Here is a 26,399-nt window from a genome sequence, read left to right as displayed (position 1 = left end):
ATCTGAAGCAGTTAGGAGTGCAATCTATATGGATACATTCCTACTAGCAAGGTGGAAATGCAAACAGAAGAAAAGAAGAAACAAGACAGACAATAAAGATAAAAAAGAAAGTAGCATTTAAAAACTAGGATGAGAATGGGAGCAGGACAGGGCTAGAGAAGTAAAAGTGACCATTATAAAGAAAATAGCAAGCAAAATTAGAGCCACATAATTAGAATACTGGTCATGCTTGAGTTACCCAGTTAGATGTGCAGTGAAACGGATGGAAAACAATCATCACAGAACTACATACCCTAAAAAGGGTTAATTTTGCCTAATGTAAACAAAACCTCAATAAAACTGATAAGACAGGCAGACAGACAGGGAATCAACCAGCCAAACTGAAAGAAGAAAGAGTAAAGTACTAACAAAAGCGTTATGTCAAAGGAATGAGCACCATTAAGAGCATTTGACAGACTTTGCTTTATTTGGAATGACAAAGATTAAATTTACACCCATTGATTCATGGGGTCGCAAAGAGTTGGACATGACTGAGCTACTGAACTGACTGACTGACTGACTGAAGCTATATATACATGTTAATCTTCTAGTGTAACTACTAAAAAATAAAAATACATTGTATATCTCCCATACTAGGAAAGTGAAAAAAGAAAAGGACAATAGAACATGGTATAAATTCCCCAAAATAAGGACCATGTTTTATTCTTTTTATTCTCAGCTACTAAGTTCATTACTAGGTTATAGCAAGAATTCAAACAATGTCTGTTCAAAGAATGAACGGCAGTAGGGGAGTTTAAGCAAGAGTCTAAGCTATGTCCACTGCTGGTATACACGTGTATCTGAATGTGTCCAGCAAATTAACTGGAGGTAATCATGTGGGACTTCCTGTGAGAAAATTCATTGTATGAGAGAGAAAGGATCAGGCACATAAGCTGGAACCTGTTTAAAAAAAAAAAAACTAAATCATGGAAAGCAGTTATAGATTCTGAGAACAACATCATATTTATTATTCAATTTTGCCCTTCATGGACTCATGTCTAAGACCATACTCATGTCTAAGATAAGAGTAGAAAAAAAGTAAAGATGGTTATTTTACAAGAAATGTAAATATTACCTTCAACCTAATGTTATGGCTCTGACTCAAAGTGAGAATGCCTTCTCAACCTATCATTAGTCAGAAGAATGGACACCAGAGCCAGAAACAAGATACAGAATCCTATACAGAATAGGGTCACCTATTTTTATATTTTTCCTGAACTTTTGTCTATCTTGTAATTAAAGACAGCATACTTAGACACATGGGCTATATATCAAGTTCTGCCACTGAATAGCTACATGATATTAAATGTTATTTATTCTCTGACTCATTTTTCACTGATAAATAGACATAACAATAGAAACTACACAGAGACTTGTGAATATTAAATGAGTTAATACATGCAAAACAGGTAGCACAGGATCTGGCAGACTGAAAAGCAATAGTTTTCACATAGGTTAGCCTAAAGTATAACATTTCTTTAAGTTTTTTATACTGATCTTTCCTTTCATAACAGCATAACCTAGTCTAAATTATTAGTCAAAAACTACAGTAAAAGTATACTATTTTTTTTACTTACTGGGTTATATCATACTGTCCAGGACCAGGCCCTGACGTTATAGGTAACTGGAGTCTTCCCAAAGAGCTGCCAAAATGTATCCCCTTGTATTTCAAAGTTGCACTGGAAAAATCCTTTTTAAAAAAAGGGAGGATAAGAGATAGTTTATATAAGTCATAAAACAAAGTTTAACTTTACTCAAGTCTAAAGCAAGGATAGCCTTAGTCAATGAGTTTCCCCTGGTAAATGCTAGAATCTTTCTTTTCTGATATAGGTTATCATGATAACTTAGAAAACTAAGCTATCATGATAACTTAGATAACCTAAGTTATCACTGTATCCCATTCCACTCCTAAGTCAACCAGAATTCCCAGAGGAGGACCTCTAGCTTAGCATGAAAGTGAAAGTTGCTCAGTTGTGTCTGAATCTTACACAGAGGTAAGAACTTTGTACCTTCTCAAGTCTGAAGATGGTTTTCAATCCTGAAACCATTTTCAGCGTTTTACAAGATTAAGCAAATAAGTAACTATACTGAGAGCAGTATGAGCCAGGTTATGTGAGAGAAGGGAGATCAAATATGGCAAAGGAAATACTGGAATAAACATATGGCATTGAACTGGAATCAGAGAGATCAATATAAGCTCAAAGTTTTTAATAAGTAAGAAAAAGTATAGATTTATAACTCTGTCCATTGAGATGGCCTAGAAGGAACGATATCCTAAACATACCTAGTGTACTGATATTGTTCTGAAATATTATTTTCTACTAAAAAAGTAGAGCTCCTTGAGGAAATGACTGATTTGAACGACTAGGGCAGGGAAAAAACAAAATGGGTCTGGTGCATTTTATTGTGCCATAAAATAAAGAAATGCTCAATGAATGTCAAAAACACAATAAGCAGATTTAAAGAGCTCCCAAGGGTCAAATATTAGATAATTTAAACTTCAAAATAAAAAGTGAGAGTAGTAAATTATAACCTTTGGAGTAAAACAGGAATTTAAGAATCCATAATAATATAAATACATAAATGAGAAAGAACATAAAGCTGTTCTTAAAAATGCCAACAAAAAATGTTAAAAGAAAATATGGAATTAGAAAACCATCATTTAATAAACATCACAATAACACTGATTCAGGCTTCATCAATAGATGTTAAATAGGTGAGAGTTTGATAAGGAACAGCATATCTATTCATTCTTAAAGTAACTTCTCCAAAATATTTATAATTTTTAAAAATAGTAAATTTACAGTAGATAAAAATGGAAGTTAACATCACCAATTACCAGATAAGGAAACATCCTGTTCCTCTTTATGTGATACACTGATACATCACTTTCATTCCAGCCAAAAAGATAAACTCATCCTAATCATGATAAAACATATACATATCCAAATGGAAACATATTCTACAAAATAAACCCTCCATACTCTTTAAAAAGTCAAGACTACAAAACACTACAAAAGATTGAAGAACTGTTCCCAGTTAATCTAAGGAGACACAACTCAATGCGGCTTATAATACTAGATTAAGACTCTAGACCGAAACTCATTATTAAAAAATATTATTGAGATAACTAGCGAAACTTTAAAAATATCTATATATTAGATGATAGCATTATATGAATGAAATTTTTCTGATATTGATCATTACATTGTGTTCATAATAGAGAATTCTTGTTCTTAGAAATTCTGCATTAATGTTTGTTGGTATAAAGGCGCATCATGTTTGAAATGCAGTACTCTGTAATTGGTTAATGAAAATAAGGATACAAATAAATATGGAGGAAATGACAAAGCAAATGTAATAAAGTGTTAACTGCAGGATCTAAGTGAAAAGTATATAGTAATTAATTGTATTATTCTTGTTACTTTTGTCCCAATCTGAAATTTTTTCAAAATATAAATTTTTAAAGAAAAGAAATTAACTAACTGGAAACAATCAGTAAATTAGATAAAATATATTGATATAGTAAAATCTAGAAAATATAGCATTGAGTGAAATAGGAAGCAACCTACATACCAGATTATACCATTGACTTAAATGTTTTAAATCACACAACAATATTTGTTATTTAAATGTAGTAAAGATTCAAAACGTGGTCTACTGGAGAAGGGAATCGTAAACCACTTCAGTATTCTTGCCTTGAACCCCATGAACAGTATGAAAAGACAAGAAGATAGCACAATGAAAGATGAACTCCCCAGGTCAGTAGGTGCTCAATATGCTACTGGAGATCTGTGGAGAATAACTCCAGAAAGAATGAAGAGAAGGAGCCAAAGAAAAAGCAACACCCAGTTGTGAATGTGACTGGTGATAGAAGCAAGGTCCAATGCTGTAAAGAGCAATATTGCTTAGGAACCTGGAATGTTAGGTCCATGAATCAAGGCAAATTGGAAGTGGTCAAACAGGGGATGGCAAGAGTGAACATTGACATTCTAGGAATCAGCAAACTAAAATGGACTAGAATGGGGGAATTTAACTCAGATGACCATTATATCTACTAAGGTGGACAAGAATCCCTTAGAAGAAATGGAGTAGCCATCATAGTCAACAAAAGAATCAAAAATGCAGTACTTGGATGCAATCTTAAAAATGACAGAAAAATCTCTGTTCGTTTCCAATGCAAACCATTCAATAGCACAGTAATCCAAGTCTATGACCCAATCACTAATGCTTAAGAAGTTGAAGTTGAGTGTTCCTCTGAAGACCTACAAGACCTTCTAGAATTAACACCCAAAAAAGATGTCCTTTTCATTATACGGGACTGCAATGCAAAAGTAGGAAGTCAATAAACCTGGAGTAACAGGCAAGTTTGGCCTTGGAGTATAGAATGAAGCAGGGCAAGGCTAATAGCGTTGTGCCAAGAGAACACACTGGTCATAGCAAACACCCACTTTGAACAACACAAAAGAACACTCTACACATGGATATCATCAGATGGTAAATACTAAAATGAGATAGATTGTATTCTTTGCAACCAAAGATGGAGAAGCGCTCTACAGTCAGCAAAAACAAGTCCAGCAGCTGACTGTGGCTCAGATCATGAACTCCTATCACCAAATTCAGACTTAAATTGAAGATAGTAGGGAAAATCACTAGACCATTCAAAATGAAGTCGCTCAGTTGTGTCCGACTCTTTGCGACCCCATGGACTGTAGCCTACAAGGCTCCTCCATCCATGGAATTTTCCAGGCAAGAGTACTGGAGTGGGTTGCCATTTCCTTCTCCAGGGGATCTTCCCACCCGGGGATCAAACCCGGGTCTCCTGCACTGGAAGCAGATGTTTTACCATCTGAGCCACCATTCAAGCATGACCTAAATAAAATCCTTTACAATTATACAGTGGAAGTGACAAATAGATTCAAGAGATTAGAGCTGATAGACAGAGTGCCTGAAGAACTATGAACAGAGGTTGGTGATTGTACAGGAAGCAGTGATCAAGACCATCCCCAAGAAAAAGAAAAGCAAAAAGGCAAAATGGTTATCTGAGGAGACCTTACAAATAGCTGTGAAAAGAAGGAAAGTGAAAGGCAAAGGAGAAAAGGAAAGATATACCCATTTGAATGCAGAGTTCCAAAGAATAGCAAGGAGAGATAAGAAAGCCTTCCTCATGACTAATGCAAAGAAATAGAGGAAAACAATAAATGGGAAAGACTAGAGATCTCTTCAAGAAAATTAAAGATACCAAGGGAACATTTCACACAAAGATGGGCTCGATAAAGGACAGAAATGGTATGGACCTAACAGAAGCAGATGATATTAAGAAGAAATGGCAAGAATACACAGATGAACTGTACAAAAAAGATCTTCATGACCTACATAACCATGATGGTGTAATCACTCACCTAGAGCTAACCATCCTGGAATGGGAAGTCAAGTGGGCCTTAGGAGGCATCACTACGAACAAAGCTAGTGGAGGTGATGGAATTCCAGTGGAGCTATTTCAAATTCTAAAAAATGATGCTGTGAAAGTGCTACACTCAATATGCCAGTAAATTTGGAAAACTCAACTGTGGCCACTGGAAAAGATCAGTTTTCATTACAATCCCAAAGAAAGGCAATGCCAAAGATGCTCAAACTACCACACAATGGCACTCATCTCACACGCTAGTAAAGTCATGCTCAAAATTCTCCAAGCCAGGCTTCAGCAGTACGTGAACTGTGAAATTCCAGATGTTTAAGCTGGTTTTAGAAAAGGCCGAAGAACCAGAGATCAAATTGCCAACATCCGCTGGATCATGGAAAAAGCAAGAGAGTTCCACAAAAACATCTACTTCTGCTTTATTAACAATGCCTAAGCCTTTGACTGTGTGGATCACAATAAACTGTGGAAAATTCTTCAAGAGATGGGAATACCAGACCACCTGACCTGCCTCTGATAAATCTGCATGCGGGTCAAGAAACAACAGTTAGAACTGTACATGGAACAACAGACTGGTTCCAAACAGGAAAAGGAGTACGTCAAGGCTGTATATTGTCATCCTGCTTATTTAACTTATATGCAGAGTACATCATGAGGAATGCTGGGCTGGAAGAAGCACAAGCTTGAATCAAGATTGCCAGGAGAAATACCAATAACCTCAGATATGCAGATGACACCAACCTTATGGCAGAAAGTGAAGAGGAACTAAAAAGCCTCTTGATGAAAGTGAAAGAGGAGAGTGAAAAACTTGGCTTAAAGCTCAACATTCAGAAAACTAAGATCATGGCATCCGGTCCCATCACTTCATGGCAAATAGATGGGGAAACAATGGAAACAGTGACAAACTTTATTTTCTTGGGCTCCAAAATCACTGCAGATGGTAACTGCAGCCATGAAATTAAAAGCCACTTCCGCCTTGGAAGAAAAGTTATGACCAACTTAGACAGCATATTAAAAAGCAGAGACATTACTTTACCAACAAAGGTCCATCTAGTCAAAGTTTTGGTTTTTCCAGTAGTCATGTATGGATGTGAAAGTTGGACTATAAAGAAAGCTGGGCACTGAAGAATTGATGCTTTTGAACTGTGGTGTTGGAGAAGACTCTTGAGAGTCCCTTGTACTGCAAGGAGATCCAACCAGTCCATCCTAAAGGAAATCAGTCCTGAATATTCATTGAAAGGGCTGATGCTGAAGCTGAAACGCTAATACTTTGGCTACCTGATGCGAAGAACTAAACTTTTTATTTGAAAAGACCCTGATGCTGGGAATGATTAAAGGTGGCAGGAAAAGGGGATGACAAAGGATGAGATGGTTGGATGGCATCACTGACTCGATGGATGTGAGTTTAGTAAGCTCCAGGAGTTGGTGATGGACAGGGAGGCCTGGTGTACTGCAGTCCATGAGGTTGCAAAGAGTCGGACATGACTGAGGAACTGAACTAAAAGATTCACTGTTTACTTTTGTAAAGGGAGACAAAAGGAGGGAGGGAACTTGGGCAGGGTAATAATTGTAATAATATATTTTTTTAAAAATATGGGCTTCCCTGGTGGCTCAGTCAGTAAAGAATCCACCTACAGTGGGGGAGATCTGGGTTCCATCCCTGGTTTGGGAAGATCCCCTGGAGGATGGCATGGCAACCCACTCCAATATTCTTGGCCTGGAGAATCCCCATGGACAGAGGAATCTGGTGGGCTACAGTCCATGGGGTCATAAACAGTTGGACACAACTGAGCAACCAAGCACACATTTTAAAATATAGCTAATTCAAGTGTAATAAAATTTTATTATGTGTTATATGTGATGGTGGGTACATGGTTATCTGTTATGTTTTTACTAGTCAATGTACAATTATATAAATTAAAATAAAAATACTTTAGGAATAAAAACTTAACAATTCAAAATGCCCCAGTATACCTGTTAGCAAAAATCAAATGGTTTCATAAGGTGCTTAAGTCTATACCCAAAAGTGGAGACATGTTCAAACATTAGAGAGTAGTGAGAATAAAAGCTAAGCCAAATTCTGAGTATAACTTTTCTTTGCCCAAGATGTCTCTTCAGCCTCTCCTTAACTCTACCCTAGATTTGCCATTTTCCTCACTAGGATTACTTCTTCCAGATCCCATAAAAGTATAAAAATATAACAGATTCAAAGCACAATGTGCTTCAGTCTTGTAATGAAGTAAAACCAGACATATCTATATTCATGGATAACTCATACATTTCAACTGACTGAATGAAGTTTTTGCTCATTTGAAATTTAAAACCTGGATAAGATGGATCTGCTATATTATGTTTGATATTTTAAATCAGAGACTCCTTATCTTTTTTAATGATCACTTATGAAATAAATAATGCTTATTAGATTCAAATTCTGTCATAGGACTTCCCTGGTGGTCTAGTGGCTAAGACTCCACAGTCCCAATGTAGGGGACCTCAGGACGATAACTCAGGTCAGGTAACTAGATCCCACATGACACAAATAAAGATCCCACATGCCACAACATGGTACAGACAAATAAATATTTTTAAAAAACAAATTATTTTATAAATAAAATGCTTTTTCCCTTTCAAATTCAGGAAAAGAATATCTATGTATTGCATATGCTTATACAATGCAGCAGAAGACTTTTAGTAAGTTCAACCTATTTCCTCCTTTCCTGGAATACAGTTAGACTGTATTTCCCAGACTCCTTGGCAGTTTATATTATACCTTTATATTAGGAGGTATATAAACATAATATAAAGTTCAGTGTGCCCTGAACTCCCAGGCCTAGCCTAATAAAAAACCCACTAGCAGTTCTCTGTCCTCTTTCCCTTGTTCAGGATGGATACATATGACACCAAGACCTTTGGAAATGACAGTAACGTGAATGGAATAAGCCTGTGTTCCTGAATCTGTACATGGAAGAAAGTCTCTTATCAATAAGAAATGCCCATATGAATGAGAAAAAAAAAGAATTTCTGCTGCATTAAGCCAGTGAGATTTGGGGGTCTATTTGTTATGCAGTTAGTGTTACATTAACTAAAACATGCAAAATCATAATTGGTCTTCCAACTGTCAGCGGGAAATGCATTATACTCACAATCTGAGGTGTATAGTATGCTGGACCCAGTGTGCTGTCACTGGCAGGTGGTAACTGCTTTATGATACTGTCATCCTCATTAATATCATAACCATATGACCGTCCAAAGGGAATTGAAGGAACATAAACACTTCTGGAAACTGTAAGTGCCCTTGACATTTTCTGTTAAAAAAAAATTATACTACTTACTCAAAGACAAGAGAAGGAATGAATAATAAAATATCAAAATTTATAAAAGACAACTGTTAAATACTGACTTCATGAGTTTTATAATATAAATCAAAAATGTTTGTAAAAGTAATTTAAAAGAGTGAATTCAAGTCTTACTTCATCATATAAACCAAAATTTAATCAAACTATTATTAAATAGCAACATAAAGCATAATACAAACCAATCTACTGTTTAAGCCACTATTAGAGGTAAGGAATCTCTCTCACTTGGCTCAGTTTTTTATCTTACTTAGTAAAGCAAGTATTAGTGATTTCAAAAATGAGCATTCATTCCTACAGTCACATCAACAATCAGCAATTCCAAGTGGACTTGTGCCATGCAATCATAGTATCTGCCAGGCCAAAACAAACTTTACATTTTGCTGTAACATTTCCTGGCTTCATTCCTTCCCAGCTCCTGATTTATCTTCATTTTACCAGTGCCCTGTATAAAAATCCTAATTTTGCAGACTATGTAGCAAGGAAAATATCTGATATAACGTTAAATGGAAATCAAAAATATAAATTAAAATTAAATGTTTGACTCAGTTCAGTTCAGTTCAGTCACTCAGTCGTGTCCGACTCTTTGCAACCCCATGAATCACAGCACACCAGACCTCCCTGTCCATCACCAACTCCCGGAGTTCACTCAAAGTCATGTCCATTGAGTCGGTGATGCCATCCAGCCACCTCATTCTCTGTCGTCCCCGTCTCCTCCCACCCCCAATCCCTCCCAGCTATAGCTATTTAAATTATGTAATATTATATGTCCGTGTATAAAGTCATATGGCTTCCCAGATGGCTCAGTGATAAAGAACGCACTTGCCAATGCAGGAGATAGGGGTTCAATCCCTGGGTGAGGAAGATCCCCTGCAGAAGGAAATGGCAACTCTCTCCAATATTCCTGCCTGGAAAATCCCATGAACAGAGGAACCTGGAGGGCTACATACAGTTCATGGGGCCACAAAAGAGTTGAACACGACTTAGTGACTAAAGTACTATAATAAAGTCATATACATATACAGTTTAACACTAAAAAAATTAACAGAATTATCAGTGTTAAGAGTCAGAAGTTTTCAGGTGATTATCTGTTTTTTCAGAATTTCCTTTAATGTAAAATATTTTATAATTTAAATAAAAACAAGAAGGAGTAACATGTATTAGAAATATTAGTATAAACATAGGGCTTCTCTGGTGGCTCAGATGGTAAAGAATTCACCTGCAATGCAGGAGACCTGTGTTCGATCCCTGCATCGGGAAGATCCCATGGAGAAGGGAATAGCAGCCCATTCAGTATTCTTGCCTGGAGAATTCTATGGACAGAGGAGCCTGGCAGGCTACAGCCCACGGGGTCACTAAGAGTTAAACAAGACTTAACGACTAACACACACGCATACCTTGTATATCAGATAAAATACTGGCATTTAAATGATTTAGTCATCTAAAAATTTACTTATTAAGAATATACTGATCCTCTGGAGAGGATATTGCAATCCTATTGCTTCAAAACAAACCTCTGCTATAAACCATCTCCAAACTATGCTTTCCCATAATGCATCAGTCTTCCTTTAAATTCCTATGGCACTCAATCACATGATCATTCACTTAGCATCTGTCATATTTCATCTTACATTATTATTGATCTATATATATCTCTCTCACCTAAATTTTAAGCTTATTTATTTCAGGAGTCATGTTTCAATTTTCACTATATTATTAACAGTACTTAACACACAGTTTCCTCTATATACAGATGTAAATCACTATGGCAACTTTTAAAATCTCCTTTACTTTCTGTTCACCTCAGACACTGGAAGAGATTATACTTTTATCAAAAGCAAAAATGAAGTCAAATGTTAATACAGGTAAAAAACTAAAATTTGTAAACAAGAGTATTCATTTAATTATGAACTATACTATGGATACTAGTAAACCAGATAATTTTTACCATAAAGTTTTTTAAATGTACTTATCACATAAAACATTATACCATTTCTACATTATTTTAACTATTAAAAAAAGTCATTAGGAACAGAAATCAAAATAGCAACATACTGACTGAGGATGCCCTTTAGCCTCCAGAGTTTTCCTGTTCACGACAGCCAGTGTTCCAGGATAAGATCGATCATAGCTTGCTGGCCCTGGACCATCTGAAATAAACTTCTCAAAACGCTTTTCCCGGTTTTGTAGACTTTGGCCTCCTTTTATATTACACTAAATTGGACAGGAAAAACATGAATCAAAGGAAACACTTTTAAATCAATATCTATTTGATAAATATTACATATTAATAAGAACATTAATAGTTTAAAACTCAGCCTGAGAAAAGTTAAGGCTCTTGACTGAAGACAGTTCTCTAATGAGAGACAGTAATAAGAAAGGATGACAATACAGCTGTCAGTTTTAATGCCAAACTCAAACCAAAATTTGCTGTACTTTGAACACTCAAAAAGAATGCAACACTCAGTTTTAAAACAGAAATCAAAGATAAAGGAATCTCCAAAGCTACAGAGCAAGAATAAAGAGTGCATATTTGTTTATAGGTCTCTGGAGAATTTATACCTCTGAAATGAGATTAAATGCTCATACTGCAGGGGGGAAGAAAGCCTTCCAATCTTGTTTAGGATTAATTATCTTCATGAATAACACTTTGGTCATTTCCAGGGATGTTTATGCAGTTTTACTGGCAACAGCTTGGTTTTATGCTCAGATTAGTTGTAAACACTGTTTATTGCAGGGAGAGTCCTGTAAGGAATCTTCCGTGACTCTCCATGTCACATTTCTGGATTCCCTAGAATCAGAAAGTTATCAACTGACTAAAAGCCAGCTAATTCAAATAAAATTCCATCATACTAGTTTCAATAAACAGTCACAGTTCAGTCATTTCAAAGATGATTCATATTAATAGTTGTTATTTGATTGATCAGATATGTTGTTTTAAGTTTTTAATTTACCAACAGACTTTTTCACATGATATGTTCACGTCAGTTGCTCACAATCACTATTGACTGAGCCTATCTCTAGTTTGCATCTTATTAGGCTTTATTCAGAGTTTAAGAAATACACGAAAGAGTTCTTTTGGGAAAAAAAAGTGAGTCAAATTATTCTTAGATACTCAGTTCACTACTTGATTACTGATTTAATAAGATCACAATTCCTATGTTTAAAGAATTTGGATCTATAATGGTAGACATTAATGATTTTGTAAAAAATTTAAAAAATTAAAAAATAAAATCATGTGAAGAGAAGATCTCCAAATTTTCATTCTTTGACAGCCATTAGTATCGACTCTAAGATCTGACATTTCAAACTGAATTTGAATTTATATTGAGTACTTCAACAAAAATTTAGATAGATCTTATCTGATTTTTTTAACTGCATACAAGTTAACCAGGATATGTTTCATATTATTCATAACTACAAATTCTACAAATTTTGCAAGAGTTTACAAAGAGAACTTCCATATGTCAGATAACTGAGTCAAAATCATATTACCAAGTAATAATACATTTTATATAAACACCTGTGAGAAAGTGGTCTCAGTCTTTCTTGAGAACTGTGCTTTATCTATGTGCTATGGTTATTTGATGAATTATTTTATTGTCAGCAATCTCTCAACACTATAGGAGGCAGAGTCTCATTTAAAGTGTGAACCCATGCACTGTATCACATATGATAGCCTATTATTCAGCTCTAATGAGGTATATCTCTTCAATCAAAAATAAAACCTAGATTTGGACATCTATTCCTAGGCCTAGTTAATGAAAAATAACACATAAACTATATAGGCACAGGAAATGGATCCCCATATCTAGAACCATTCTTCTGTGTGTGTGTGTGTGTGTGTGTGTTAGTCACTCAATCATGTTCAACTCTTTGCAGCCCCACAGACTCTACACCACCACACTCCTCTGTACGTGTGATTCTCCAGGCAAGAATATTGGAGTGGGTTGCCAGTTCCTTCTCCAGGGCCATTCTCATGTAGGAAGGAACGAAATGGTATCTACCTTGCAGAAACATGTCTGATACTACAAGACAGCCAGAAAATAGTGAAATTTGTACTGAATTTTTGGAATGGAATCATCCTAGGAAATAGGATATGAACAAAACAAAGTATGTGACTTAGGTTAATTATCAAAGGATCAGAAGTTTGCACTTTGTAAATTTGCTTCTTCTGCTTCTTTTATTTTCTTAATTTTCTTTGCGTTCTTTTCTACAAAGCAAATTTCCTTTATATTCTTTTCTACTCTTCTTTTCCTCTTGGAAAAAATTAACATACTTCAGATATGCTAAAGGAAACTGCTTTGCCTATAACTGGCCAAGAGTTATAAAGACAAAAATTATGCCCCACCTCCAACTTTAGAATACTGGTCACAACCATCGCCAAAGTGAAATGACCGTAAGAGGAAGAGAGAAACAGAGAAGACCAAATAGGGGAAACAATTTCAACTCCTAAATCTTCTGCTTTCATAAAAGCTTCAAGTATTCTACAAGTATTCTACTGCTACATTTAGCAGTGGAGGCAGGCCCTCATAAATACAACCCACATTTTGGGTTTTTTAACATTTCATTTGAAGTCTTCAAATTATATTTACTAACTGCCCATAGAAAGTAACATTTCAATCTATGCTTCCAAAACAAAAGTATAAAAATGTTACCAAACATGTGCATTAATTTACAGTACGATTACCCCTTTACTCTCTAATATATTATTTACATGTAACCTATGTAACATGTAACCTATGTCACATTACAAACATGTTTCCTATTGTTGTTTAAAATGAAATGACTTTTATTTTTCAAATAGTATGATAAATTCACACTTCTTGAACTTCTAAAAGTTCTACAAGAATTTAACTTAAAACTCCAAAACTCAACTGTGTAAATAAGTAATAAATCATTTTTTAAAGCAAGGAGATCAATATTTTCCAGGCATTTGTTTGTAGTTTTAAGGAGAAAAGTAGAGAATATGAGAACTTATTCTTAGATCATCCATTTCACAAAAAAGCACACTTCCTTATTTCTTACTCTTGAAATCTAAGAAATGTACCCAATTGGGAATAAAATAAAATTCTACTTAAATTGGACTTTATATTATTTTACAAGAGAATTGACTAAAATCAGTATTAAAGTAACACTCCAACATCCTGATAACTATCACATTTGACAAGTTTGAAACCTATATATTATGTATTTTTACTGTATTTCCCTCTTTGAATACTAGAATTACATATCAGGCTTAATGAGGGAAATACTGTCAGAACTAGCAAGCCCACAGATCCGTGCTGGTCTAGTCTGTAAGCCAGGGAGTGGAAGCAGGAGTGACACTTCTAATGACTGCATCTAATCTCCCACTATTTAATGTTTTGCTTTTTGTGCTCTAGGCTCTAGCTTTCTAGAAATTTTAAGATTTCATGGAAAAGCAATACATGTTCCCCTGAACTGAAAGTTGAAACCACCAAGTGATCATTCAATGTTCTTTTCTACCAAGTAGAAAACAAAATAAGGAGGTTTGTGTATTGACTAGGGAAATTAATTTTCTGTCCTGTCTAGGACAGAAAAACAGGACTAATGAGTACCAGGAGTATGGTAGGATGGAAGATGGGAACACCCTGCAGAGTCTTCTAACTGCCGGTGAAAATGCTAAGAGCAAGTTTATTTAAAGGACAAAAAGCAAGCCTAAAGAACCAAGAACTCAGACACCTTAGATCTGAAGAGTCTATTCATCTCACTAGACTTAGAACTTCACCAGATAAAGTTCGTGTTAAAGGGACATGGAATGAGTAACGTAAAAATCTTATGCTATAGCCTTTTGTTCAGTTACAGAAACAGAATAGGTCCTTACCTATATTTCCTTGCTTCATATGTCACTTTTTTTTTTCCCTCTATTTCTTTCCCCTTTCTATTGTAAAATGGCAATACTAATAATGGTTAAAATTTACTGAAGGCCAACTTTCAGTACTTTAAGGTACTATTCTAAATGCTTATTAATATATTTAATCCTTAGGAAAAAAAGCCTACCAAATTACTGCCGCTACTGAATAGATGAAGAAACAAAGGCCTGAAGAGACTAAGTGGTTAAGATTAAGTCTCACAGCTAGTAAGCAGAGACAAATTTTGAGTCTAGGTAGTCTAGCTCCAGAGCCCACACTCCTAACCACTTCTTTATAAAAGCTCATGTTATATTTACCATCAAATCTATAAACTGCAGAATAACGAAACACGAATGTCAAGAACAAGAAGTAGTCTTAATCTAAAGATCCAGGATTCATTTAACAGTGACACTGTAATACCATCTTTAAAGGTAGTAGCAAAATACTAATTAAAATATACATAAAATAACTGAACTTTTAAAATTACATATATAGGAAGAAGTGTGTATATGTCATGTGCATGAGAGAGAGGAGAACTAGGCAATCAAAGCATGAAACGTAATGGAAATCTATTGCTTTTATCTGTCCAGCTTCCCTTCTATTATTTGCTCAAAATAGCATATTTATCACAATTGGGACAATCAAACCTACTGTATTTTGTGTTTTAAAAGGAACTTCCAAACACAGGAACCCCTGACCCAGGAATCACAGTTGTGAATCCATAATAAAACCAGACCAGACTTTCCCTACTGAGAATTTTATTCTTTAGTGTTGTTAGACATTAAAAAAAATAAAAAGTGGAAGGAAGTTATGGAACTACATTATCTAACAGAAGTTTGCCACTGAATAATGCAGAAGTTCTTACTACTGAAATACCTGGAATTGTCTTAGTCCTATCCTTCTTTACTGCTTCCCTGGTGGCTCAACTGGTAGAATCTGCCTGCAATGTGGGAGGCCTGGGTTCAATCACTGGGTGGGGAAGATCCCCTGGAGAAGGGAACGGCTACCCACTCCAGTATTCTGGCCTAGAGAATTCCATGGACAGAGGAGCCTGGCAAGCTACAGTCCATGGGGTCACAAAGAGTCAGATAAGACTGAGAAGCTTTCACTTTAATTTTATCCTTCTTTAAGACCTGTTTGAACAATTCTTCCTTCAAGTCCATGAGCCAACCAAGTACCTTATCTATAAATGTATTAAAAACCTAGTATCTGTCCTAAAAATCCATTTGATTGCTTGCAACCAAAACCCCATAACTGGTAGAAAACATTGCTATTAATAATTCAGAAGTCTAAAAAAAGTGGGCTTCCCTGGTGGCTCAGAGGTTAAAGTGTCTGCCTCCAGTGCGGGAGACCCGGGTTCGATCCTTGGGTCGGGAAGATCCCCTGGAGAAGGAAATGGTAAACCACTCCAGTATTCTTGCCTGGAGAATCCTATGGACGGAGAAGCCTGGTAGGCTACAGTCCACGGGGTCGCATAGAGTCAGACACGACTGAGCGACGGAACGGAACGAATACAAAAAGTAATGCATCAGTGATTGGATCTGGGCCCTCAGCAGGGGAGAAATAGGTCTGCTTGAGTCAGGTGGGACTTACTATGACTGCAAAATGTATGTGAAAAGGGTAAACCTTGATGTCAATGATTATTAAAATACTGTAATTAAAACATTGCTTCTGAACATAAATGAACCACTGAAGATTTTCTGGTCACAGACTCTTAAGACGGTATAGAAATAGGAGACAATGGTCATAGCTAAAGGTTTAGAGTACAGTGCACAATCCAATTCCTGCGCCCTTCTGCCATTCTTATTCTACACATCTTGACCATCTGTACAACTTTCATGGGCCTTAATAAATTCAGTAGCCCTATTCTCCCACTCAGGAATCTCAAGGACAATGCTTTTGTCCTACAGGCTATATAGACTAATGACAAACACCCACCAGACAATTACCATTGAACATACTTCTTTTTCTATTATTCTATTGCAAAATACAGATTGAAAGGCGAAAGAAAATGATATGAAGAGAAAATATAATATGGCAAGTGACACATTAGTCTATTAGAGGAAGAAAGCATGATTTTTATTAACTCAGACAATTATAATGACTGCTGTAAATTTACCTGCTTTTCTGAAACATTATAGTGTCCTGGACCTGGAACATCTTTCTCAGTGTTAGAGACGACAGTAAAAGTACTTTCCCTGGCAGTCAAAGACAGGAATGGTGCATAGCCACCTATAAGCAAAATCATATCATTGCCAGATAAAACAGGATTCTAATGATTTCAGAGAAAAAGCACTCAAAATATATAAAATCATTTGGTACATCAATTGCTGAGACTATATATTATCAGAACTAATGTCTAACCACAGAAGTTGTTGCATTTTAAAAATTCTATGTAAGAGTGGAACTAATATTAATATATATTAAATTAAGAACCTATAGAATTAAACTTACTAAACAAAAGAAAAAATACCTAAAGAAAACAAAAGCTTTTTTTCTTCTAAGCATATTTGGTTGGAATGAAAATGGAAGTTCTATTTAACTGATAAAATATTTTCATCCTCAGAAGATCACAGTTTCATATATTGCAGAAACCTATTAACTATATAACTTCCCTGATGGTTCAGATAGTTAAGAGTCTGCCTACAATGCGAGAGACCTGAGTTCAATCCCTGAGTCGAGAAGACACCCTGGAAAAGGAAATGGCAACCTACTCCAGTATTCTTGCCTGGAAAATGCCATGGACAGAGGAGCCTGGCAGGCTACAGAGTTGGACACGACTGAGCAACTAACACTTTCATTTTTGTTAATTATACCAAATAGCATATATGAATTTGTAGAGAGAGCCTAGACAGAAATAATTTAAAGTGACCTTCAGTTCAGTTCAGTTCAGTCGCTCAGTCGTGTCCGACTCTTTGCGACCCCATGAATCACAGCACGCCAGGCCTCCCTGTCCATTACCAACTCCTGGAGTTCACTCAAACTCATGTCCATAGAGTCGGTGATGCCATCCAGCCATCTCATTCTCTGTCTTCCCCATCTCCTCCTACCCCCAATCCCTCCCAGCATCAGACTCTTTTCCAGTGAGTCAACTCATCGAATGAGGTGGCCAAAGTATTGCAGTTTCAGCTTTAGCATCAGTCCTTCCAATTAAATTCATGCCCAAAATTCTCCAAGGTAGGCTTCAGCAATATGTGAATCGTGAACTTCCAGATGTTCAAGCAGGTTTTAGAAAAGGCAGAGGCACCAGAGATCAAATTGCCAACATCCGCTGAATCATGGAGAAAGCAAGAGAGTTCCAGAAAAACATCTATTTCTGCTTCATTGACTATGCCAAAGCCTTTGACTGTGTGGATCACAATAAACTGGGGAAAATTCTGAAAGAGATGGGAATACCAGACCACCTGACCTGCCTCTTGAGAAACCTGTATGCAGGTCAGGAAGTGACCTTACAGCAAGTAATTAATATAATGTTTCAGAGAGTCAGACATGACTGACATTTTCAGCTTCATTTCCTTGCATGGGAACATGTTTGGCACTCAGTATTTCCTGCACACAAGATACAAGATTAAGATTACTAACATTACTGACATACTCAGTAAATGAACTTATTAGACAGATTTAGTCTGCTGAAAGGCTGATTCAGTTCAGTTCAGTTCACTTCAGTTGCTCAGTCGTGACTGACTCTTTGCGACCCCATGAATCACAGCACACCAGGCTTCCCTGTCCATCACCAACTCCCGGAGTTCACTCAAACCCACCTCCATCGAGTCGGTGATGTCATTCAGCCATCTCATTCTCTGTCATCCCCTTCTCCTCCTGCCCCCAATACCTCCCAACATCAGAGTCTTTTCCAGTGAGTCAACACTTTGCATCAGGTGGTCAAAGTACTGGAGCTTCAGCTTTAGCATCAGTCCTTCCAATGAACACCCAGGACTAATCTCCTTTAGAATGGACTGGTTGGATCTCCTTGCAGTCCAAGGGACTCTCAAGAGTCTTCTCTAACACCACAGTTCAAAAGCATCAATTCTTTGGTGATCAGCTTTCTTCACAGTCCAACTCTCACATCCATACATGACCACTGGAAAAACCATAGTCTTGACTAGACAGACTTTGGCTGGCAAAGTAATGTCTCTGCTTTGTAACATGCTATCTAGGTTGGTCATAACTTTCCTTCCAAGGAGTAAGCGTCTTTTAATTTCATGGCTGCAATCAGCATCTGCAGTGATTTTGGAGCCCAAAAAAATAAAGTCTGACACTGTTTCCACTGTTTCCCCATCTATTTCCCATGAAGTAATGGGACCAGATGCCATGATCTTTGTTTTCTGAATGTTGACCTTCAAGCCAACTTTTTCACTCTCCTCTTTCACTTTCATCAAGAGGCTTTTTTTTTTAATTTTCTCAAAGTTTATTCAAATCTCTAATTACAAAAAAAGATACAAGCTTTGAAAACTACACAATATATAAAGGACCAAGGGATATCATCCCCCCCCCCTTCCAAGTCTAATTCTCCAAAAGTAATCGTAACAGAATGCTGGGATGTTTTTCCACAACTTTTCTACACACAAGCACATATACAAAAAGATTTTCAAATACATACATTGTTCTACAACTTTATTTACCCAGTAATGTGTTATTGACATCCATCCACATCTGTAGAAACAGATCCACTTCAGTCTTAACAGCCATGTGGTATTTTACAATATGGCTGCAGTATAATTTAACCAGTCCCTATTAATGGACAAAAAAATTCTCTCTCCCTTTCTTTTCATCACCAAATTGCTATGCCAAGTATTCTTGTGCAACCAATGTTATTTTAATTTGTCAGAATCCCCTAAAATAGAGTCAAAAAAACCACAGTGCTCAATTTTGCTGCTGCTGTTGCTGCTAAGTCACTTCAGTCATGTCCGACTCTGTGTGACCCTACAGGAAGCCCACCAGGCTCCCCCGTCCCTGGGATTCTCCAGGCAAGAACACTGGAATGGGTTGCCATTTCCTTCTCCAATGTGTGAAAGTGAAAAGTGAAAGTGAAGTCGCACAGTCGTGTCCGACCCTTAGCGACCCCATGGACTGCAGCCTACTAGGCTCCTCCATCCATGGGATTTTCCAGGCAAGAGTACCAGAGTGGCTTGCCATTGCCTTCTCCTAGGTACTACCAAATTGCCCTCCAAGGGAGCATACCAATTCACAGTCTACAAAAGTATAAAAGCTCTCTAGTGCCTGTCTGTGCTTATAAGGAACATAATGGACACTTTTTTAGAGTGACTATGAGAATTAAGTGAAGCAGTACATAAGGCAAAGTGATTAAAGTCATGCCTTTCACTGCTTAGTGTGTGCTAAGTCACTTCAGTCATGTCCAACTCTTTGCGACCCTACGAACAGTAGCCCTCCAGGGTCCTCTGTCCATGGGATTTCCCAAGCAAGAATACTGGAGTGGGTTGCCATTTCCTTCTCCAGGGAAGAAGCTTTTTAGTTCCTCTTCACTTACTGCCATAAAGGTGTTGTCATCTGCATATCTGAGGTTATTGAGATTTCTCCCGGCAATCTTGATTCCAGCTTGTGCTTCTTCCAGCCCAGCGTTCCTCATGATGTACTCTTCACATAAGTTAAATAAGCAGGGTGACAATACACAGCCTTGATGTACTCCTTTTCCTATTTGGAACCAGTCTGTTGTTCCATGTCCAGTTCTAACTGTTGCTTCCTGACCTGCATACAGGTTTCTCAAGAGGCAGGTCAGGTGTATTCACATCTCTTTCAGAATTTTCCAGTTTGTTATGATCCACACAATCAAAGCCTTTGGCATAGTCAAGAAAGCAGAAATAGATGTTTTTCTGGAACTCCCTTGTTTTTTCCATGATCCAGCGGATGTTGGCAATTTGATCTCTGGTGCCTCTGCCTTTTCTAAAACCAGCTTAAACATCTGGGAGTTCACAGTTTACATATTGCTGAAGCCTGGCTTGGAGAATTTTGAGCATGACTTTACTAGCGTGTGAGATGAGTGCAATTGTGCAGTAGTTTGAGCATTCTTTGGTATTGCCTTTCTTTGGGATTGGAATGAAGACTGACCTCTTCCAGTCCTGTGGCCACTGCTGAGTTTTCCAAATTTGCTGGCATATTGAGGGCAGCACTTTCACAGCATCATCTTTCAGGATTTCAAATATCTCAACTGGAATTCCATCACCTCCACTAGCTTTGTTGGTAGTGAGATTTCTAAGGCCACTTGACTTCACATTCCAGGATGTCAGGCTCTACGTGAGTGATCACACCATCGTGATTATCTTGGTCGTGAAGATCTTTTTTGTACAGTTCTTCTGTGTATTCTTGCCACCTCTTCTTAATATCTTCTGCTTCTGTTAGGTCCATACCATTTCTGTCCTTTATCGAGCACATCTTTGCATGAAATATTCCCTTGGTATCTCTAATTTTCTTGAAGAGATCTCTAGTCTTTCCTATTCTGTTGTTTTCCTCTATTTGTTTGCATTGATCGTTGAGGAAGGCTTTCTTATCTCTCCTTGCTATTCTTTGGAACTCTGCATTCAAATGCTTATATCTTTCCTTTTCACCTTTGCTTTTTGCTTCTCTTCACAGCTATTTGTAAGGCCTCCTCAGACAGCCATTTTGCTTTTTTGCATTTCTTTTCCATGGGGATGATCTTGGTCCCTGTCTCCTGTACAATGTCACGAACCTCCGTCCAGAGTTCATCAGGCACTCTATCTATCAGATCTAGTCCCTTAAATCTATTTCTTACTTCCACTGTATAATCATAAGAGATTTGATTTAGGTCATATCTGAATGGTCCTGTGGTTTTCCCTACTTCTTCAATTTAAGTCTGAATTTGGCAATAAGGAGTTCATGATCTGAGCCACAGTCAGCTCCTGGTCTTGTTTTTGCTAACTGTATACAGCTTCTCCATCTTTGGCTGCAAAGAATATAATCAATCTGATTTCGGTGTTGACCACCTGGTGATGTCCATGTGTAGAGTCTTCTCTTGTGTTGTTGGAAGAGGGTGTTTGCTATGACCAGTGCATTCTCTTGGCAAAACTCTATTAGCCTTTGCCCTGCTTCATTCCGTGCTCCAAGGACAAATTTGCCTGTTACTCCAGGTGTTTCTTGGCTTCCCACTTTTGCATTCCAGTCCCCTATAATGAAAAGGACATCTTTTTCGGTTTTTAGTTCTAAAAGATCTTGTAGGTCTTCATAGAATTGTTCAACTTCGGCTTCTTCAGCTAATAAAAGGCTGATAAAAACTTTTTAAAAAATATATCAAGAAAATGAGCACAGTTTAAGTAACACTGATATTCAAGAAAAAATGAGAGAAAACAGAGCAACTATATTCAACAGGATAAAAGTGAGGACTCAAAACTTGTGAAAATCTTGTATACCTAAGGAAAATGCACACTATGATGATTTATGGCAATACTTTGTACAGTTTAAAAGCTTGCTAATCTGGACTAATAAAATATATTTTTAAACCAGAAATAATGTTTTTGAGGCCCTCATGCATTAAAATACAACTGAAATCAAGATTTATTTGTGTAAGGTCTGAAGCACAAAAGAGGTGAGTAAAATACATCAGTTCAGTTCAGTTCAGTCGCTCAGTCGTGTCCGACTCTCCGCGACCCCATGAATCACAGCACGCCAGGCCTCCCTGTCCATCACCAACTCCCGGAGTTCACCCAAACTCATGTCCACAGAGTCGGTGATGCCATCCAGCCATCTCATTCTCGGTCGTCCCCTTCTCCTCCTGCCCCCAACCTTTCCCAGCATCAGAGTCTTTTCCAGTGAGTCAATTTGTCGCATGAGGTGGCCAAAGTATTGAAGTTTCAGCTTTAGCATCAGTAAAATACATACCTTACCCTTAAAAAGAAACACCCTAGTGAAGCATTAAGTGCTAAAATAATTTTAAACAAGCAAAAATATCTGATGTGCTAAAGTGCCCAGAGGGTCAAAAGGAGGGGAAGTTCTCAACAATACTGAGGTGATGCAAAAAAAATTCATTAATGATGTTAAAACTCTGGGTGTTAATTTAGTGAATGATGGTTTGAATTTGCTGTTCAAAACAAAAACAAACAAAACCACACGAGGACCACAAGAACAGAAATCCTTAAAAGGAAGCCAAGGTCCATTTTGAAAAGACAAGGGTTGTCTGATAGAGCAGAGAAATCCAGTACAGAAGTTGAAATGTTCTAAAACAGGGTAAGCAACCAAAGAACAAAATACAGATTTCAAAAGAAACCCATTTATAGGCACACACAAACCAAGCTACAGATTACATCAAGGGAATAGTGCAAACAACCAGAGAGTGTTCTTCCAAGAGGTAGAGAAATGTGTCCTATAAACTGGAGAAAAGTCAGTGAAAAGAAATAGATCTTGAAATGAGAAAATGGAATTAGCACAAGAAACATTATGGTATCTATTATAAATATTCTTCATATGTTCAACAAGATAGAAGAAAGGTGAACATGAGGATATAAAAAAGACCAGAAAAAACTTCTGATATGAAAAGTATACTTGAGATTAATAACTTTTTAAATTATTATGAGATTTATAACTATTTTTATGTGGGTTAACAAGACATTTTTTCTCAGTTCCTAATCACTTTAAAAAATAATTGTTTTAAGCAAAAATAATTTTGATTTATTGTGGCATTACAGTACATGTAAATAGAAAATATTTAGCTACAATAGCACAGAGAATGAGATGAGGAAAACAGAAGATGTGTGGTTCATATACTATACATGAAATGATATAATATTATTTGAAGATAGCATTAAGTTAGAGATGTATATTGTAAACTCTAGAAGAACCACTTGGAGAAGGAAATGGCAACCCACTCCAGTGTTCTTGCCTGGAGAATCCCAGGGATGGCGGAGACTGGTGGCTACCGTCTATGGGGTCGCACAGCGTCAGACACGACTGGAGCGACTTAGCAGCAGCAGCAGCAGCAGAGGAACCACTAAAAAAATAAAAGAAAGCTACAGCTAGTAAACCAGTAGCAGAGATAAAAACAAAACCATCTTTTTTAAAACTCAAATCATTCAACTATGGCAGGGAAAGAAGCAAAGGGAAACAAAGAACAGATGAGAAAAATAGCTAGCAAATTCTAAGAGAGTAAATTTAAACACAACAGTATTGGTAACAAAATTAAATGGAAAATGTCTAAACACCCCAATTAAAAGAGATTGTTAGACTTGATAAAAAAGCAACATCTAACTTCAGGGTGTCTATAGAAAACCCTCTTAAAACATAAAGACACAGAGATTGAAGATGAAAGGATGAGAAAAGATGTATCATACATCCATGCATCTAAAAAACCTGGTGTGACTAAATTAAAATCCAACAAGGTAGATTTTAGAACAAAAAATACCAGGAATAAGAGACATTTCATTATGTTAAAGAGGTCATTTCATCAATACAATTCACTGATCCATTAAGAAAGGCAAGGAAGTAATTGCCATAAAAATTAGAATAGTGCTTGCCAGTAGGGAAGAAAGTAAGGGCTATGAATAAAAAAGAAAATTTTGCAATGCCATATTTCTTTGAGCATTCACTTTTTAAGTTGCATGTTCATATTTTATGTGATTTTCTGTATTTCATCTCACAATTAAAGGTATATATATATTTTTTAATTTAGGTGTATACAGACACTGGGATAATGTGAGACAGATATGAAAATGAAGAAAGCTAAGCTCAGGGCTAGTTCTGAGGCAGCTGTCATCAAAACATGGCAGAGATTCTAAAGGAATCCATCTAAACCAATACAATATTGTAAAGTAATTAGCCTCCAATTAAAATAAATTTATATTTAAAAAAATAAATATAAAATGAATTGCAAAATACTGAAATTCATAAAAAACGAGGGGAACCTCCAATAGCCCATGTGTTCAAAAAAGATAATGCTCATAAAATCTTCACTGAAGTTTCCCAAAATAAATCACATAAAATCTTTCATCAATAGGTTAAAAGTTTACAAAAAATATTGAGCTCAAGTAAAACCACAAGAAAATTAAAATGTTTTTACTAATAAGCTCCATAAGCGAAGGGGATTTTTTGCTTTATTCATAATCATATGCCTATTTACCTATGGTTTACAGTTATGGTGGCAAACTATCTCAGTTTACCCAGGACACAGGACTGGTAGTGCTAAACTCAGGACATTCCCAGACAAACCAGGATGGTTTGTCTCCCTATCATACTGCCCTGCACACTAAACAATAAGTGTAGAATAGATGATATTCTAAACTACACCTTTAGTCATTCATTCAGCAATACTAAATGCTTTATTGTGTGTCAGAGAGAGGCAATGAGAGTGCAACAACGAATAAGCTAAAACCCTGGCCTCAACTAGAGGGAAAGCCAGATAAATAAGCAAATACTTAGATTACAAAGAGTGTTGCCAATAATTAAGGTATAAAATATAGGAGTAGAGGGTTCTGGCACATTAGGGTTGGTGAAATGAAAGATAAAAAGTTTGATTTGAGACATAGAATATATTGACATGTAAAGTTCCAACAATAAATGATAAATCAAACTGTCAGAAAGAAGAAGTGAAGAATATAGGAGGATAAGATTTGAGAAGAATAAGTTCAATTTGAGATATATTAAGTTTGAGGCACCAATAGCAGAAAATAAATCAGACTGGCATGAAGCAATAAAAGCCAGTTTATTTTCTGAGAAAGAAGGTGAGCAACTGGGGGATAAAGTACAAGTTCTATAGCCACAATTAGAGATACAAAGCAAGCAGGGCATTCTTCACATAAAAGCAATAACTAGAACTTTGAAACATACTCATCTTCAGGGATATCAACATTTACAGCAATCACATTTTTTAATATAAACTCGCGGAGAGTCGGACACGACTGAGCGACTGAACTGAACTGAACTGAAATACAGATAAATTGCATTCCCTCAAATGGTCTCCTGAATTCTGAATGGCTAATAAGATAAAGACATTATTGTTGGCATAAGCACATAGGCAGGAGTGTAAGTTCATGGACAGCTCATGCTTCTGCAGCAGATTAAAATAACAGCTTCCCTATAAAAGGAGAAATTTGGCAAAAAATATATTAACAGCCATCATTATCCAGTTTAGATAACTAATAGAGAACCAATACAGATAACTAATACATTTTAACATGGGGTCCCATTTATCATGTAAATCAAGCTCAGAAAACAATGAAATATTCCTTGGCACAATAATGCCAGGAGCTGTCCATTATTAAAGGGACTATGTTTTTATCATATTTTACTAGTCTGGTCTTTTATGGCAAAGATTTGCTTTAATGAGATAAGATTTTCTTGCTTCTCAGATAATTTGAAAGAAAATCAGGAGCAGCTCTCACTAATCTGGATCTGTAATATCCATTGTCTCTCCCACTCCTGAAATCTGAATCATGAAATCAGTCCGATTCCTTTCAGGTTGCAAATCCTGGGTAGAAAAGAGTCTCCCTGATCAGCTGGACCAAAGTCGAGGCAATGAAGCTTGCAAATTAATGTGGAAAGAATTTCCTGAGGAAAATATGAAGACAATACACTAGAGGAATGACCAAGCAGGGTACAGTAAGCGAAGAATGGTAATGAGGAGAGAAAGGTTGGAAATAAAGAATATCTGCACTGTTCTTCTGCAGTTTTAAGACTCAAGTTTTTTCTCTTTTTGTGTAATTCAAGGTAACAAGTAAATTACATAAAGTTCCCAACATTTCCTACATCATACTC

At 36.6% G+C, this 26,399-nt stretch overlaps 1 protein-coding gene across 1 annotated transcript in view; it reads right to left on the bottom strand.

The window, feature by feature from the left end:
* STPG2 (sperm tail PG-rich repeat containing 2) overlaps nt 1-26,399 on the bottom strand; it is a 376,150-nt gene that overhangs the window by 334,972 nt on the left and 14,779 nt on the right. The window contains exons 2-4 of the mRNA XM_055434603.2: nt 16,804-16,916; nt 8,602-8,763; nt 1,617-1,729 (exon numbers count right to left, since the gene is read on the bottom strand). Coding sequence (XP_055290578.2) covers nt 1,617-1,729; nt 8,602-8,763; nt 16,804-16,916 — 388 coding nt within the window. The remainder of the gene's footprint in view (nt 1-1,616; nt 1,730-8,601; nt 8,764-16,803; nt 16,917-26,399) is intronic.

Source organism: Moschus berezovskii, chromosome 5, assembly GCF_049115385.1.
Source record: "Moschus berezovskii isolate FMDL1 chromosome 5, NW_MosBer_1.0, whole genome shotgun sequence".
NCBI classification, from domain to species: Eukaryota; Metazoa; Chordata; class Mammalia; order Artiodactyla; family Moschidae; genus Moschus; species Moschus berezovskii.
This window is presented reverse-complemented; position numbering and strand designations above follow the sequence as displayed.